Below are 17,784 nucleotides of genomic sequence, written 5' to 3'. Positions count from 1 at the left end.
TCATTTTATTTTCATAAAGTAGACTTTGAAAGTTAAAATTGTTCAAGTTTTCTATCATTTAGTAATAACCAACTAGAGCCAGAAGAACTGGTGAATGTCATAGTATTCATAACGTAGACTAAATTCCATTTGATCATGTTTCTCTGATATTCTTATGATCAAGATGTTGATAAATTATCCAGTTATTGGAAATGTAATACAGTTTGACATCGGCAGTGTTTCAACAAAACTCATGCCAGACAAAATGAGTAAAAATGTGCTTATGAAATGTGCATTTAAGTTATATTGCAAATAATTACTAGCATATAAAATACGGAAACTGGCTTGTTGGGTTGAGGAGGACCAGGTGAACTGAATGAAGGAGAAGATGTTGAGTTTATACAGGAATGTGGATTGTGTTCTCACCCTCAAACCACATCATGAACATGTCATCAAAGATTGTGAGTCAGGTGAGAGGTTTTGGATTCTGGATTGTTATGAAGGATTCTTCTAGATGGCCCATGAACAGGGTGGCACAGGGTGTTGCCAATTGGGTGCTAATTGCTGTACCACATATCTGCTTGTGGTAATGCCTTCAAAAAGGAAAAACAATTGTGGGTGAAAATATAGTTGGTCATGATGACCAGGAAGAAGGTTGTACATTTGAAGTCAGTCGGGCACTGGGAAAAGTAAGGCTAAATAGGAGGAAGGCCTTGGGCATTCGGGATGTTAGTGTAGAGGGAGTTGTCATTGACAGTGATGAACTGGGTGCTAGGTGCTAAGGGAACAGGAACTGTGGAGAGTCAGTGGAGGAAATGGTTAGTTTATTTCATACAGGAGGATAAGTTACAGGTAACAGTCTGAAAGTGTTGATCTATGAGATTCTCTAGGTGAGGTCAAAATAACCAGCCACAATGGAGTATCCTGGGTGGTTGGGTTTATGGAATTTATGAATCCCATTAAAGGTAGGAAGAGGAGGAGTGGTAGGGCTGAGAAGAAAGATAGACTCAAGAGAGGGGTTCTAGGACAAGCCTAAGGATCTGAGGAGAGCTGGAGATAATGATGGATTTCTGTGATGAGGTCACTGTGGCAGGGTTTGTAGGTGGACAAATCTGATACCTAGCAGAGACCTTACATGGTGTAATCTGTGCAGTTCAAAACCACAGTGGTCAAGCCTTTGTTGGTAGATAGTATTATGAAGGCAGGTATCAGTTATTAGGTGGTGCATTGCAGTTCTTTCTGCAGATGTACGGTTTGTTTCCATATTGAGGGATTTGGGGGAGGATGGTGAGGCTATGTTCAAGGATATCCCACAAAGTTAATAGGGGATGATTTGAGGGCAATGGGAGTCAATCATGGTTGTCTGGATGAGTGAACTGAATCAGGCAGGGTTTGGTATTGCATTTGGATGGAGTCTGATTGGTAGGGTTGGTGGCAAAAAAGTATTTCTGTTATAGAGGCCTGGAGGAGGAGAGAAGATTTTTAACAAGCTGAGCTTCATTGATTTGAGTAGGTGAAAAAGTAAGGCCTTTGGAAGGAACTACTACTTCTATAGAACCGAGGCTTTTGGAGAACAGGTTCACAACCGTCTTTCAGAACTGTTTATGTTCTGGATTCTGGGCAGTGTAGGAGAGAGTATCTGAGGGTGTGGTAAACACAGTAGGTCAGCAAGGCAAGGTTTGTTTGTTAGAGGAGATGTGGGGATGGTTTGATGGAGACTCTTGTGAAGGTGACGGACAGTGGCAGTCCAAGGTGGGAATAGGAAGTGAACTCATTGGAGAGTTTTTTGACAGAGTGTTGTGCATGCTGCTCTCTTTGCCAGAGAGCAAAACTTTTAATCTGGGAGATTGGTTACAGGAGTTTGGGACTGCAGAGCAGGAGAATTTTACAGATAGGGAGGAGGAATTGCAAGGATGTCTGTGTGAGGAGTACAAGAAATGCGTGAATATAATGTTCCCATTATCACAGATTATGATTTTCTTCACAAACAGCATGTTACTGCAAGCAACTTACACATTTTCTGCTGAACAATGGTCACCCAGATTGCCATCTTGTGACGACCTTGCAGCATTATCTTCCAGAGATTCATCAGGAGACTCTGGCTTCTGAAAAGTTAGTTCTGCTAAATAGGAACTTCCTCCAGAAGAAGCTGATGGTATCAGTGGATAAACAGTTTTGTGGTCTGTAAAACAGTAAAGTCGTTCATTGTGTCAAACACTGAAAGAAGTAATGACAGAATTCTTATTTGTATTCATACATACCTGATGCTGTTTGCCTACAGTTGTGTGATCAATGTTGTCATTGACAGGTCATTAATTGTGTTTACCAATGATATAAAAGAGTTTGCAGCCAATAAGTGAGATACACAATGGCATCATATTTCATGACATTCTAACTCTGATGTTCTAACTCTGAATTCACCTCTCAAGAAAGCTCTGTGTCTGATATGAAAGAGCTACTTAATTTTCCATGCCAGATGATGTCTGTTTTGTTTCATCCATTTATTCACTCCTTCCACATTGTGTTTACAGCAGCAGAGTTGGTGCAGCCTATGGGAAGCTGGTCTCCCACATCAGTATTTTCTGTCATAAAATTTTTAACACATCTGTTTACACAACCTGCTGCCATGCACTGGTTTCCAAATCCATTCTGCAATCCATGGTGAGTATATGCTATGACAACTCCTTCTTTTACTATTAATTCAATTACAAATGTTGTTGAGAAATCATAAAATATATCATGCAGAGCACTGGCACAATATTCAGTAATATTTTTGGAACATTTTGCTAACAGGAAACTGAGTTCAGTCTCATATGTCTTAGGTACAAAGTATTAACCACAACTACCAGTATGATCTTTGTCTACCCCTATAATTATAAACTTGGCTGCAGTAACTCTTTCTGGGTATGGGGCTCTGAACAAAATTTTTCTCTCCCTACATTACTTTTATCTCTTTTCTTAACCTTCCTTTTTCCTGAATTACACTTTTCATACTCAATGATAAAACCATTTCTTCAAAAAGCTGAAGCTATTTTCTTTATGACATTGACAGGGATGTCTTTGTTTAAGGAACTGGCAAGTAGATAAGCTTTTTTCCAGAACCTATATTATCAACGGACTAACATAACTTTAAAGTAAATACCCAAATTACACAATAAAAATTAAACAACAGACAATCATAACACTACATTAAAGTTTTAAGAAGTCAATTAAGCATGTGCATACCTTGAGACACTTCGGAACTATGTACTGTAGTCAGATCATGTACATATTGAAGTTGTTACTTCCTTGAGAAAGTGAAAGTACTCAAGCCTCTTAAACCATTATAAGCTACTCAAATTGTGTAAAGAGCTGCTTTAGTGTATGATACACAAATGACAATTTTTTAATGTTTATTCATATGGTGCCATTAGAGCCCTTGATAAGCAACATTTATACATTTCTGGATGACTCCTTTTTGCCTAGAAACTCAAAATCGTTTCCTGTCTGCCTATATTCTTTCCACAAACCAGATGCTGTCCAACTTTTCTTCTTCTTGGAAGGCTGTGAAGGTGTCAATAAGGTACCTGTATGCTGTTCAGTTTGAAAACATTTTCACTCCTATCTTACCAGTCTTTTCCAATCTCTAAGAACTGCTTGTCTCAAACTCAGTTTTACTGTCAATAATTTCAATAATTCTATAAAAATGTCAATATAAATAAAAACTTTACTTCCTGATTACCTCCATCAGCTGTTCATTATTCTGATTAAATTCTTCCTCTTAATATACACTGACAACAGAATCCCATGGAGCTAGACCTCAGGAATCCTTCTGGAGGTATGTTCTCTAATAGGTGACATTGAGAGTGCCAATAACGTAGTTGAGGTGATAAGCTGTACAAAAGGTCTGTTTACAAAGTACAATAGAAAAACACATCCACATTCAATAACGACACAGAACACACTGAAGTCTTTGCTCCATCCAAAGATACACTTCTCTTTGCTCCCTGCAATGCATGTTGCTATTGATATCCCCACAGAGCTCCCCTCCCCCCTCATAGTATAGAATGCTGGAGGAGGGATGTGAGTTGCACTCTCATTTGAGTGTGTTGTGGCTGGCTGTGTTACAGGGCACTGAACCATTTGTCAGAGTTGTGTTGTTTGTGATGCTGGTGCTGTAGAGCTGGTAGAGAAGCAGGTGGTGCGGGAGATGCCTGGTGCGCCTATACCAGCACACAGGTGGCGTATCTGAGGGTGGAGAGAGAAGCGGTGTAGGGGTCATCTCTGCAGCAGGACCCTTCTCATCATGGAGCAGCAGTGTATGCGGTGGACATGAGAGGACCCTCAGGCAGGTGATGGTGAAAATGACAGCTGTTCAAAGGTGAGATGATATAGAAGTGTAGTCGATATTACTCGAGAGGATATACGAATGATCAAGGTGTCAAATGCATGCAATGCCACACATAGGCATGTTGTCATTGCAAGCTGTGAGGTAGAGATCATTATGGATGAGTATGATGGCGGTGTCACCTGGGCTGAAGTCCCTGACATCATATCAAATGGTGACGGCTTGTAAAGTCCTGCATGTTACCATCTGAGTATCGGGTAGTGATAGATAGTCATCTTCATCATTCATGCCATCAAGGCCCAGAATGTCAAACATGTCAGTGTCTCTTACAGACTCTGAAGGGGCCTCTGCACAGTGGTCATAGTGCCAGCTGGATCATGTCATTCCATAGTACATGTGTTTGCAGTCTGCGAGATCTTTATGTACGAAGACCCTAGGTACTGAATGAGGGGCATGGGTGTCATGTGGGTATGTCATATGTGGTACTTCACTTTCTGGACTAAGTCAGGTAGGTCTACCAGTTCAAGGTCTTGTGTGGGTAGGACGAAGTCAGCGGGGAGAACTAGTCATCTGTGAATACAGTATGTCAGTGAGGTGCTCTTTGATGGCTGTTCTGATGTCAAGTAGTACACAAGGTAGTGCTTCAGTCCACATTCTGCCACTAGATAAGAGCTGCTTTGAGGGTCTGATGCAACCAATTGACCAATTCATAGCTGTGAGGCTGATTTTCTGTAGTGTGATTACACTTAATTCCACAGAGGTTACAAAGTGCAGTGAAGAGTGCCAATCTGAATTGGTGGCCCTGGTAAGGTAATCATATCTGGTGTGCTGAACCTTGCAATCCAAGTTGCTGAAAAGGCACAGGTGATAGACCCTGCCATGAGGTCTTTGAGTGGTACCACTTCTACCCACCATGAGGCTCTGTCTATCACTGACAGGAGATATTTGAACCCCTCCATCTCTGGGAGGATGCCAAAGAGGTCTACGTATACATGGCAGAAGTGAGCTTTGGGAATTTCAAATTGGCCTAACTGTGGTTGTGCATGTCTTCTAACTTTAGTGGATAAGCACAGTGCAGATGCCTGTGTCCAGGTGTGGCTGTCCTGCTTGATATTAGGCCACACGAAGCATTTGTTATGAGATGGATTGTGAGTCTGACACTTGGGTGGGAGAGATTGTGGGGTTGATCAAAGATTTCTTGTCACATTGTTAGTGGCAGCAATGGCCGGATCACGTTAAGGGAGACATCACAAAGGATTGGTGTATCAGTTTGTGGGATGGTGTGTCATTCGATACATAGGCTGGTGGTGCCCTTCCGTATCAGTTCTGTAATGCTCACACCATTGCATTGGTTAATGGGTAGTTGCTCATAGTCAAAGTAGTACTGACCCACAATACGTAGTCAGCAAGTCAGCAATGAGACTGTGTGCTCCAAGTAGGTGATGTACATCCATCATGTACTGGGTGATAAGGTCCAGGTGTTGGTAGCAACTGGGCATGACATCTACTGATGGGTGGCATATAGCATTGTTGAGTTTTTTATGGTCTGTAAATACTTTTAACACGACAGTCAGTGTTATCTTCATGTAAGAATTCCAGAGCCTCATAAATGGCGAGGAATTCTCAATCCAAAGTCAATCATTTCATTTAAGATGGTGGACATTTTCGCAAAAAGAGAAATCATTAGCTGTTGTAGAACAGCACCAATGGTGGTGTTGCTTGCATCAGTGGTGACAACTGAGTCTCTGGAATGGGGTGAGCTATGTGACTGTGTGTGCAAGGCAATCTTTTGCGAGCTCAGATGTGTCCTTCATTTCAATGGTTCACTAAATCTTCCTTTGTCCATGTTTGTTAGAATCTGCTACTGCATCAGTTACAAGTGCTTGTAATGTTGCTGCTTGTGGCAGGTGTCCCCTGTAAAAGTTCAAAATTCCAGGAAAGCAACAGAGTTTGTGATAATTCTGAGGAAGTGGAAGCTGTCTTATGGTGTTGGTCTGCCTGGTGTCAGTTTGATACCAGCAGTGCTAGCTATGTGGCTGAGGAAGATAACTTTCATTTTCTGTAGTTGACATTTAGTCTCACTGATCACTAAACCAGCATCGTTAAGAGCAGTGAGAACCTGTTCAAAGTACCAGTCATGGTCTTCAGACATAGTCAAGAAGATGAAAACATCACCTAGATAGGCACAGCACTAATCTAAACAGAAAATAATCCCATCAACGAAGCACTGCCATGTCTGGGCAGCATTTTTTAAAATATACGGCGAGAAAAGGTATTTAAAGAGCCTGAATGGCATGGTAATCCCAGTTTTTGGAAATTTGTCTTTCTGAACAGGAATTTATAGATACACCATTTTACAACCGATTACACTGGTATTGAATGTGTAAAGACTTGTATATTGGGTACTGGGCAACTGTGATGCACTGTGTAAGTGTCAAGGGATGCTGTAGTCACTGAAAAGTTGTAAAGCTTCATCTTTTCTTGGTATTACTTTGATTGGTGACACCCAAAGGACCCTCAGATGCACAAACAATGCCTGCTTCTAACATTTCCCTCAGATTCACAAACAATGCTTGCTTCTAACATTTTGTCAATTACCACCTTAGTTAGCTGGGGCTAGCTCGTGTGCTATGTGATGTACGGGTGGCCCTGTGGTTGTTATGATACAATGCACCATCCCATGACGTATCACACATACATGCGCCTTCATGGTGGACCGTGATGTGCCACATGGAGTTGTAGTGCTGATGTTTTGCCAAAAGCATTATGGAGCTGAAGTTGGGTCCACTGCCCACCTAAAACTGCATTCTTGAATTGAGGTAGAAGATATGCAGTCAGTCTCACAGGTGCACAGTCAAAGAGGCATGTATTTGGGTCACCTGTAGAGGCTATCAATGGCTGAGTGTCTTTGTGCAGGCCAGTGTGCCTATGTTTTAAGTTTGGGAACCAACATGGGTGTGGAGCAAGAGGTGGGGATGTGGTGGTACCTGCAGCACTGCCAAACTGGACACGGTATCAGAGCGGTGTTGCAACCATGAGGCGTTGGCAGTATTCAGTATTGTGTTGGCCACTGCGTGAGTGGTGCCATGCACAGTCTGCTTGTCAGTAACTAAGTTCAGTGTGGTGTTGTCACTGTCAGTTGTCTCTGCTCCACTAGGAAAGGGTCAGGTGGTAGCATGTGGCAGTGGGGCAATGGTACTGTGCTTTTGTAATTTATATGGTGCCATCCTGTCCACTAGGTTCAAAAGGTTCAACTTCATGTAATATGATTGTCAGTTGTAGTTGTGGCAGAAGTTTACAATCCAGAGTGCCCACATGATAGCATCCAGCGCAAAGTTAGCATCTCGCGTAGATGCGAGGTATTGCCAAGGCTGTGATGGCATTCTGCCACCCAACTGTTCATCATTGATGGCCTGTTTTATCTTCCACTTGGGTGTCCTGGAGAGCCATTGTAACTGTGCCATTTTGACTGTGGCATACTTGTTACGGAAAGGTGGTGCCAAGATGATGCCACTGATTAAGTCCGCAAGTTCTGACAGATAACAAATAAGGGTGATGAATCAGGTGTCATCGTCAATGAAATAAATACTTACTCTGTGGTGGCGAACCATAGTTCGGGTGTGAGTTGAGTTTTGAGGTAAATGGGGGCTGTGGTGGGGCATCTTTTTCAAAATCCAGAAATAAGATGTCTGTTGCTGCCATTGTGGTGGTGTAATATGTGGTGTTGATTGGTAGTATTTCACACTTAGCTGAAGTACATTTGTGTTTTCTCACAAGTTGGTGTGCCACACATTGATTGCATCACTCATACACTTCACATGCATTCATTCCAGGTACATTATTTCATGGATCTGGCACAGCTGTGGTGGCAACAAAAGATAGCTGTATTGTTAAAACACGCTATGGCGGTTCTTTCAAAAACTTGTGCAACACATTTCGCATTTCACACTGCGGTCACCACTGAAGGAGTGTTCCTTATCACGTGACAGAGATTGTCCCAATAACATAGTTTAAACAATTAGTCCTACAAAAGACGTATTTACAAAGTGCGATACAAAGACACATCCACCTTCAATCATGACACAGGATGCACTGAAGTCTTTGCTTCATCCAAAGATAATCCAGTGCTGTGCAATGCTACTGATATCTCCACACTTCCATTCACAGCAGTAATTTTGTATGAATGTAAAATCCAGAGGACAGGAGTTTATAAAATGCTCTTTTTAAATTAAATTGATCAACATAATGAGTGATGAGGACAGGGGAAAGTACCATTGAACTCCAAAAAAATTATTTAAAAGAGAAAATAAATTTTAAGTTAAATGACTGTTTCTGCATAAAAAATTTATTACAATATCTTAAAAGAATGGAATTCTATGTAATGATTACCAGTTGGCCATAACTGAAAGGAAATGCTAAGAGCATTACTTTACTTTGTATAAAGTTTAAAAGTATTGTCTGGCAGGATGAATGAGTCATGATTCAAAAAAGTGTAGCTACAGCAATACTTTGGAGCTACAATGAGACAGAACTAAAAATGAATAACTCATGCAAATGATATGACCTGTTTCACTGATAAGACAGCCCCAAATACAATTTATTACTAAACTCCACTATGTAAAGAAGTATTTACATGACTCAATCTAAAAGATGGTTCTGTATTATAATCAGATTTGGCCAACAGAATAAGTTAAACAAATAACAAAGCAACATAATAACTAACAGTTAAATGGCTCAATTATTGAGAGAGTCTAAAGGAAATATTACAACATAAAATTGAAATTTGGATTTGGAGGATAAACTGACATAAAAACAATTTCAGTGAAAGATCCAAACCATTTTGCCACCATTTATGTATTAACCATGTACAGAAGTTATGACTATAAATTTCAGCCATTGTTATTAATAAATTTTGTGGGTACTGTCTACAGATTATGATATAATATCACACTGACTGACATATGAGAGTCCTTGCATTATTTGCACACTATCTATATACCAACAAATTACATCAAGCAGATTATTTAATCATTTACTAACATCTTACAGATTGTAATGACAGCTGATAAAAAAACTGCAATTGAATTACTAGAAATTAAGTAATCATAACCACAAATAAGATGGCAAGTGACATAATGGGAAATGACCAGAACAATAAATGGGTACATTAGCTTTCAGACTTAATCTAGTTTATTTCTGAGTCAAAATCTACAAATGACTAATATATGCATGTTCACAATGAAACAAACAGCTGTCATGAATAGGCCTCTTGAGAGTTATCCAGCCATTAGTTGTTTCCAAATGTAATAATTGTAATTACAATAAAATGGACACACTTAGCTACTTACAGGCATTGACATACGTCAACGGGGACAGATGAATATGTGTGCCCGGACCGGGTCTTGAACCCGGGATCTCCTGCTTACATGGCAGACGCTCTATCCATCTGAGCCACCGAGGACACAGAGGATAGCACGATTGCAGGGATTTATCTCTGGCACGCCTCCTGCGAAACCCACATTCTCAACGTATTGTCCCACACTACATTTGTAATGCCCCCGCCCATTATACTTATTACTCGCGGCGCATTGCCGATTCCCATAAAAAGTTCGGGCACTGTTTGTGCAATCGCACAGAAGAAGAAGATGGTCAAGTGGCCGGTGAGCCTTAACTATATAGATGGATAGAGCATCTGCCACATACGCAGGAGATCCCGGGTTCAAGTCCCGGTCGGGGCACACATTTTCATCTGTCCCCGTTGACGTATCTCAATGCCTGTAAGCAACAACGGGTGTTCATTTCATTGTAATTTCATTCTAACGAGCTGCATGGTCACCAATGGTATCTGTTCTTTCGGACATGTCTGAAAGAACAGATACCATCTTAGTATAGATGTAATAATTGTGTTTCAACAAATTAAAATTATATGAAAGTTATCAACATACCAAAAGCACTGGCTAACCAGTCATTAACTCCTCCTCTCACTGCATCAAAACTGGTATGTGGTGAATACAAAGCAATCCTATTTTCCAAGCAAGCAGCAACAAGACGCTCCTGTGAAAAGTTATGAAATATGTGTACGCTATTTATGATGACTGCAAACAATATTAGGGTTACAAAGAAAATCATGTTCAAGAGCACACAATAAAGATTCTAAAATACAGAAACTGCAGGATCATACAATCCCAACAGTAAAACAAAACACGCACACACATATTCAGAAAATAGTTGATATGTAATAAGATTGTCATTACCCTAGTCTCTTATACAGGCAGAGAAAACACACTAATCCGAGCTAATGATGAAGGAAGTATTCTAATTGGTGAAATTCCAGATTAAAGAAATATTTATTCTGATAGACAAAAAGATAACAAAATTTATTTTGATGCATGAAAGCAAATTTATTCGTAATTGACCAATACTGTAATTACCCATCTCATCATATGAGCAGAAGGCTGCAGACATATTTCACTTGTCACATTCACAGAAAAAGCCTTCCTGTGATATGATTAGCAAAAAAACAGAAAAAACCCTCAAGTGCACCTACTTCATTCTCATCAATCTGTTCTACTAAAAGTGGACTCTGCATCAATGTCAGCCCCATTTGAGGGTCTCACCTTCATCCCTAAGATGACAATTTCTTTATCTGTTCTTTAAAGTGAAGACATTTTTGTTATGCCTAACCTACAGACCCAAACCAACCAAGTTCAACATTGAACTGAGCCTTACCAAATCCATTTCTTGATTTGTTTTATTCTCTCACTAGCATCTTCCAATATACCCCATGCCATAAGTACACTGAACAAAAAATTAGTCACCCCCCCCCCCCCACCCGCCGCCAGTGTCACACTAATACCATGTAACACTGCCTCTAGCTTTGATAATGGCCTCAATTCAGTGAGGAGGAGAGACCACAAGTTGCTTCAGGTATGCCATACCCAGCTGAAGCCCTCCATTTATGATAAGATTCAGTATAGCCACCAGACTGCAGGGATGTTGATTGCTATATTTCACCTGCTGTTCTGTATAGTACCAGACATTTTCTACGGGATTACAACTTTGCAGGTAAGTCCAGGTGTGATAGGGAGACTCAGTGTTTGTCAAACCAGTTTGTCAAACCTGTGAATGTGGCTGCTGTCATCTAGGAAGATGAGAGTGTCCACAGCACACTTGTCATGAAGATATAGAAGACAATTTTTGATCATTTAGAATAATGAAACAAACATCCTGGTTCATTTTCATGGTAATCTGAATAAGCGCACTTATCTCACAACTTCAGACAACCACCTCTAGCCTGAACTACACCCTCTACACTCTGCAGGTTAAAGCCTTCATTGGGCCATCAGTGCACTCAGCACCTTGCATCATTTGAAAAGTAAAACTGCAACCCATCAGAATACAGTGTGCTATTGTCCCATTTCTGTAGTGCTTGGGCAATGAAAACATGCAGCTTTGTATACCTTTGCAAAAATGGCTTTGCCTGAATCTAAATGGTCATTGTTTGTAGTTTCAGTCACAATGTTCGCTCAAAAACTTGTTGAGGTGGCTTGAATTCACTGATAGCAGCAACTCCTATAAAGATTGTCATTGACAAAACAAGACACTCATCTCTGGTGCCTGCTGGGTAGGATCTTACAGTATTTAGATGGCTGTAAATAATACATTGTTTCTTGTGAACAAGTTGGACAGTTCACAATGACACAACAACAAATTGGCAACTTCATTCATGGTTTGGTCATGAAGACATCAAAACACAATAGCTTTTTTCCTCCATTCAGTCATGTCTCCACATCAATCCATCTTATTTCCGTATCACTGACTAGCTTTACTCATGTACCATCTTGCATCTTTTCCACCTTCCATGTTGTTGTTGTTGTTGTTGATGTGGTCTTCAGTCCTGAGACTGGTTTGATGCAGCTCCCCATGCTACTCTATCCTGTGCAAGCTTCTTCATCTCCCAGTACTTACTGCAACCTACATCCTTCTGAATCTGCTTAGTGCATTCATCCCTTGGTCTCCCTCTACGATTTTTACACTCCATGCTGCCCTCCAATACTAAATTGGTGATCCCTTGATGCCGCAGAATATGTCCTACCAACCGATCTCTTCTTCTAGTCTGTGCCACAAATTTCTCTTCTCCCCAATTCTATTCAATACCTCCTCATTAGTTATCTACCCATCTAATCTTCAGCATTCTTCTGTAGCACCACATTTTGAAAGCTTCTATTCTCATTTTGTCTAAACTATTTATTGTCCACATTTCACTCCATACAAACACTTTCAGAAATGACTTCCTGACACTTAAATCTATACTCGATGTTAACAAATTTCTCTTCTTCAGAAACACTTTCCTCACCATTGCCAGTCTATGTTTTATATCCTTTCTACCTCTATCATCATCAGTTATTTTGCTCCCCAAATAGCAAAACTCCTTTACTACTTTAAGTGTCTCATTTCCTAATCTAATTCCCTCAGCATCACCGACATAATTCGACTACATTCCATTATCCTCGTTTTGCTTTTGATGATGTTCATCTTATATCCTCCTTTCAAGACACTGTCCATTCCGTTCAACTGCTCTTCCAAGTCCTTTGCTGTCTCTGACAGAATTACAATGTCACTGGCGAACCTCAAAGGTTTTTTTTTTTTTTTTTTTTTTTTTTCTTCTCCATGGATTTTAAGACCTACTTTGAATTTTTCTTTTGTTTCCTTTACTGCTTGCTCAATATACAGATTGAATAACATTGGGGAGAAGCTACAACCCTGTCTCACTCCCTTCCCAACCACTACTTCCCTTTCATGCCCCTCGACTCTTATAACTGCCATCTGGTTTCTGTACAAATTGTAAATAGCCTTTCGCTCCCAGTATTTTACCCCTGCCACCTTTAGCATTTGAAAGAGAGCATTCCATAGCAGGTATAAATTTTACTGTAAGTTTTTAATTTAATATTAACTAGTAATTCAATGAGTAGCCTCAATCTGAGATTACATAATGTCACAGATAAGGATCAAATGGGCTCTGAGCACTATGGGACTTAACAGCTGTGGTCATCAGTCCCCTAGAACTTAGAACTACTTAAACCTAAATAACCTAAGGACATCACACACATCCATGCCCGAGGCAGGATTCGAACCTGCGCCCGTAGCAGTCGCGCGATTCCGGACTGCGCGCCTAGAACCGCGAGACCACTGCGGCCGGCGATAAGGATCAAATGTACATTCAAATCTTGGCACTTAGCTCTACAAGGGCTCATTGCAAGCCCCTGTTATAAAAATTATTTGCGTTTACAAATATGTGTTGATGATAAGAGCTAATCTTGGAAACTTGTGTACTAATATCAATTACAATACCTACAACAATCACAACTGTGGACACTCCACACAGATCAAGGAAAAACAGCTCATACTCTAATATGTGAGCCATTTTGGTGTCATTCTTTATAATACACTACCATCAGACATAAAGAGGTTGAAGAAGGTAATGGTTTTTAAAGCAGAGTTAAAATCATTTCTTGTTGTGACATCTTTCTTTAGTGTAAATGGGTGTTCACTTACACAAATATTAGGCCTTCATTTATTGTCAACTACTCTTTACTCTTTTATCAGATGTACCATCCACACTGAATTTGTTTTTGCACAAGAATGTTTCTGTTGTTCATTTCCAGTCTTCTCTGTTTGAGACGCAGTGCAGTACATCTCTTCTGAGAAGAGATTGGTTGCAAGACCCATGAATGATATAGTACTGGCAGCTGTTCATGTGTTTGTGTGTTTTTATTTTTCAGCAGTGTCAAATAATGCATTCATGTGTTTTCATTTTGTTCAGAAGTGTGCTATAACAAAGTTACATGTTCTTGTTGCAGCATTGTTTATACTTTTTGTGCATACTGTAATCTCCTTTTAGGCTATGTATATATGGTTTTCTTTACTAATAATGTATCAAGTGAAATGGCTAAGCAATGGACTTGCATTCAGGAGGAGTGAGGTTCTACCCCATCTTGCCATCCTGACATGGGTTTTCCGTGGTTTTTCCTGGCTGCTGAGTTGAATGCTGGAATAGTTTCATTGGTAAGGCCATGGTAAACTTCCTATTCTCACCCAATCCTATACTGCTTTGTATGTGTTTATAGACATATATTTTTTCTGTGATATATTTGACATGTTGTGCTGAGTGGTCTAATTGTAAGGATGAATAAATAAAGAATACCTCCTCATAACCCCACCTGCAGTACTAATGGGTGGAATGCATCACTCAGAAGTGCTACTGCTGGGCCTGATCCCAGATAGAGGAGGAAGTTTGGCACCTAAAGAAGCTATAAAAGAGCCAGGCCATATGTCAAGGCACCTCTGAGGCTGACTACCTCAGTTGTAACCCTGTTGACTCCTCTGCATTTACCTCCAACATAGATCATTTGATTAACAATGATGACAAGTTCACTCATCAATGCATGATTGTCAAAGACAATGTCCGAGAACCAACAGATTCTTGGGAGTTCACACCAATACAGAAAGATGGAAAAGTAAGAAGTGTCACACTTAGCTACTTCCAACATTAACTCACTCCTCAAAACCAGAGAACTGAAACACCTTACCGATATCCTGTCCAAACAGAAAATCATTATAACAGCATTACAAGAGGATGTAGATGAAGATGAAATTGGAGATACGATACTGTGTGAAGAGTTTGACAGAGCACTGAAAGACCTGAGTCGAAACAAGACCCCAGGAGTAGACAACATTCCATTAGAACTACTGACAGCCTTGGGAGAGCCAGTCCTGACAAAACTCTACCATCTGGTGAGCAAGATGTATGAGACAGGCGAAATTCCCTCAGACTTCAAGAAGAATATAATAATTCCAATCCCAAAGAAAGCAAGTGTTGACAGATGTGAAAATTACCGAACTATCAGTTTAATAAGTCACAGCTGCAAAATACTAACGCGAATTCTTTACAGACAAATGGAAAAACTGGTAGAAGCCGACCTCAGCGAAGATCAGTTTGGATTCCACAGAAATGTTGGAACACGTGAGGCAATACTGACCTTACGACTAATCTTAGAAGAAAGATTACGGAAACGCAAACCTACGTTTCTAGCATTTGTAGGCTTAGAGAAAGCTTTTTACAATGTTGACTAGAATACTCTCTTTCGAATTCTGAAGGTGGCAGGGGTAAAATACAAGGAGTGAAAGGCTATTTACAATTTTTACAGAAACCAGATAGCAGTTATAAGAGTCGAGGGGCATGAAAGGGAAGCAGTGGTTGGGAAGGGAGTGAGACAGGGTTGTAGCCTCTCCCCGATGTTATTCAATCTGTATATTGAGCAAGCAGAAAAGGAAACAAAGGAAAAGTTCGGAGTAGGTATTAAAATCCATGGAGAAGAAATAAAAACTTTGAGGTTCACCGATGACATTGTAATTCTGTCAGAGACAGCAAAGGACTTGGAAGAGCAGTTGAACGGAATGGACACTGTCTTGAAATGAGGGTATAAGATGAACATCAACAAAAGCAAAATGAGGATAATGGAATGTAGTCGAATTAAGTCAGGTGATGCTGAGGGAATTAGATTAGGAAATGAGACACTTAAAGTAGTAAAGGAGTTTTGCTATTTGGGGAGCAAAATAACTGATGATGGTCGAAGTAGAGAGGATATAAAATGTAGACTGGCAATGGCAAGGAAAGCGTTTCTGAAGAAGAGAAATTTGTTAACATCAAGTATTGATTTAAGCATCAGGAAGTCGTTTCTGAAAGTATTTGTATGGAGTGTAGCCATGTATGGAAGTGTAACATGGACGATAAATAGTTTAGACAAGAAGAGAATAGAAGCTTTCGAAATATGGTGCTACAGAAGAATGCTGAAGATTAGATGGGCAGATCACATAACTAATGAGGAGGTATTGAATAGAATTGGGGAGAAGAAGAATTTGTGGCACAACTTGACTAGAAGAAGTGATCTGTTGGTAGGAGATTTTCTTAGGCATCAAGGGATCACAAATTTAGCATTGGAGGGCAGGGTGGAGGGTAAAAATCGTAGAGGGAGACCAAGAAATGAATATACTAGGCATATTCAGAAGGATGCAGGCTGCAGTAGGTGCTGGGAGATGAAGAAGCTTGCACAGGATAGAGTAGCATGGGGGGCTGCATCAAACCAGTCTCAGGACTGAAGACCACAACAACAACAACAACAACAAGAGACTAGATACAGAGACGAAGAAGCATTCAAATGAGAAGTGTTTCAGATTCCCAAGGGAAAGCCTGGCAAGAGGGCAATCAAGAATGCACATCAACTTGACACATGCTTTATACCAATAAACAAATACTGGGAGCCAGCACGGTATTCCACTTCAAAAACAGTAAGCTCTCCACATTTACTTCAAGGGAAGAAAATAAGATTTACACTATGGTCAAAGCACATGCTCCCATAAATGAGGCTAACAGATCAGGTCCACAGAGGGTAGAAGAATTTTGGGAAGATGTGGAGGAGACATTATACTACATTCCAACCATCAATGTTACAACACTTCTTGGAGACTTCAACACTGAACTCACCGAGAAAATTCAGTAACATCACTGGGAACTATCCAGCCTGCAATATGGCTAACTGGAATGTCAAATGACTAGCAGAAATTTGTAAGAGTTTTGATCTGATAACAAAATCAACAGCATTTAAAGAACTTCTACAAAAAGTTGGTGTCTGACCAATCTTGTAGTAATATTGAGACATGCAGAGAAGGAAATTCAAAATCTCAAAACCCTCAGATGTACAACTTAGAGTATGACCATTTTCTTTCCAAAGTTAAGATCAAAATTCTACTAAGAGCCCATCAAACTAAAAACACTACCTGTATAGTGAAGTTTGATAGAGAGAAACTTAGAACTACCAAAGAGTTTAAGATGAACTTGAATCAGAAGGACTACCAAGGATGGGAACACTTAAAAGATGCATTCATTGGTAGTATCAAGGAAGCTGTTGGACTGGAGAAGAGGAGGAGTCATTCATGCTGGCTGGCGGAAGAAGATACAGTATTTGAACAGCTCTGGAAAATGTGGGTTGATTGGTTTTCTCAAAAAAAGCTGAAAAATCAAAACAACTTCCAAGAAGAGAGGAAAAACAATCCCAAAACTATGAGAAATCTCAAGAGAAAATGTGAAAAGGAATACTTGACTGAAATAGAAGAGAACTACTGAAAGGACAATCCATGAGATCTCTGTAGAACATTCAAGACTAACTTAAGTAGATATGATCCTCCAAACCACAGCTTTAAGAACAAAGAAGAAAAGGGAGTATATGGAGACATGGAAAACCACCAGATCTTGGCTCTTATTGAAGAGCTCCTGAACTGTGAAGCACCAACTGACACATTCAGCAATAATAAGAAAGGACCAAAGCCCGACTCAGACCCAACAACTGTAGAAGAGGTTATGAGCATCATACATACCTTGAGGAATAATAAAGTTTCTGGGGAAGATAGCATCAGTGCAG

At 40.1% G+C, this 17,784-nt stretch overlaps 1 protein-coding gene across 1 annotated transcript in view; it reads right to left on the bottom strand.

Annotated features, from left to right (window-relative positions):
- LOC124791761 (NIF3-like protein 1) overlaps positions 1-17,784 on the bottom strand; it is a 77,035-nt gene that overhangs the window by 34,827 nt on the left and 24,424 nt on the right. The window contains exons 3-4 of the mRNA XM_047257885.1: positions 10,252-10,360; positions 1,993-2,161 (exon numbers count right to left, since the gene is read on the bottom strand). Coding sequence (XP_047113841.1) covers positions 1,993-2,161; positions 10,252-10,360 — 278 coding nt within the window. The remainder of the gene's footprint in view (positions 1-1,992; positions 2,162-10,251; positions 10,361-17,784) is intronic.

This window comes from Schistocerca piceifrons, chromosome 1, assembly GCF_021461385.2.
Source record: "Schistocerca piceifrons isolate TAMUIC-IGC-003096 chromosome 1, iqSchPice1.1, whole genome shotgun sequence".
Taxonomy (NCBI): Eukaryota; Metazoa; Arthropoda; class Insecta; order Orthoptera; family Acrididae; genus Schistocerca; species Schistocerca piceifrons.
This window is presented reverse-complemented; position numbering and strand designations above follow the sequence as displayed.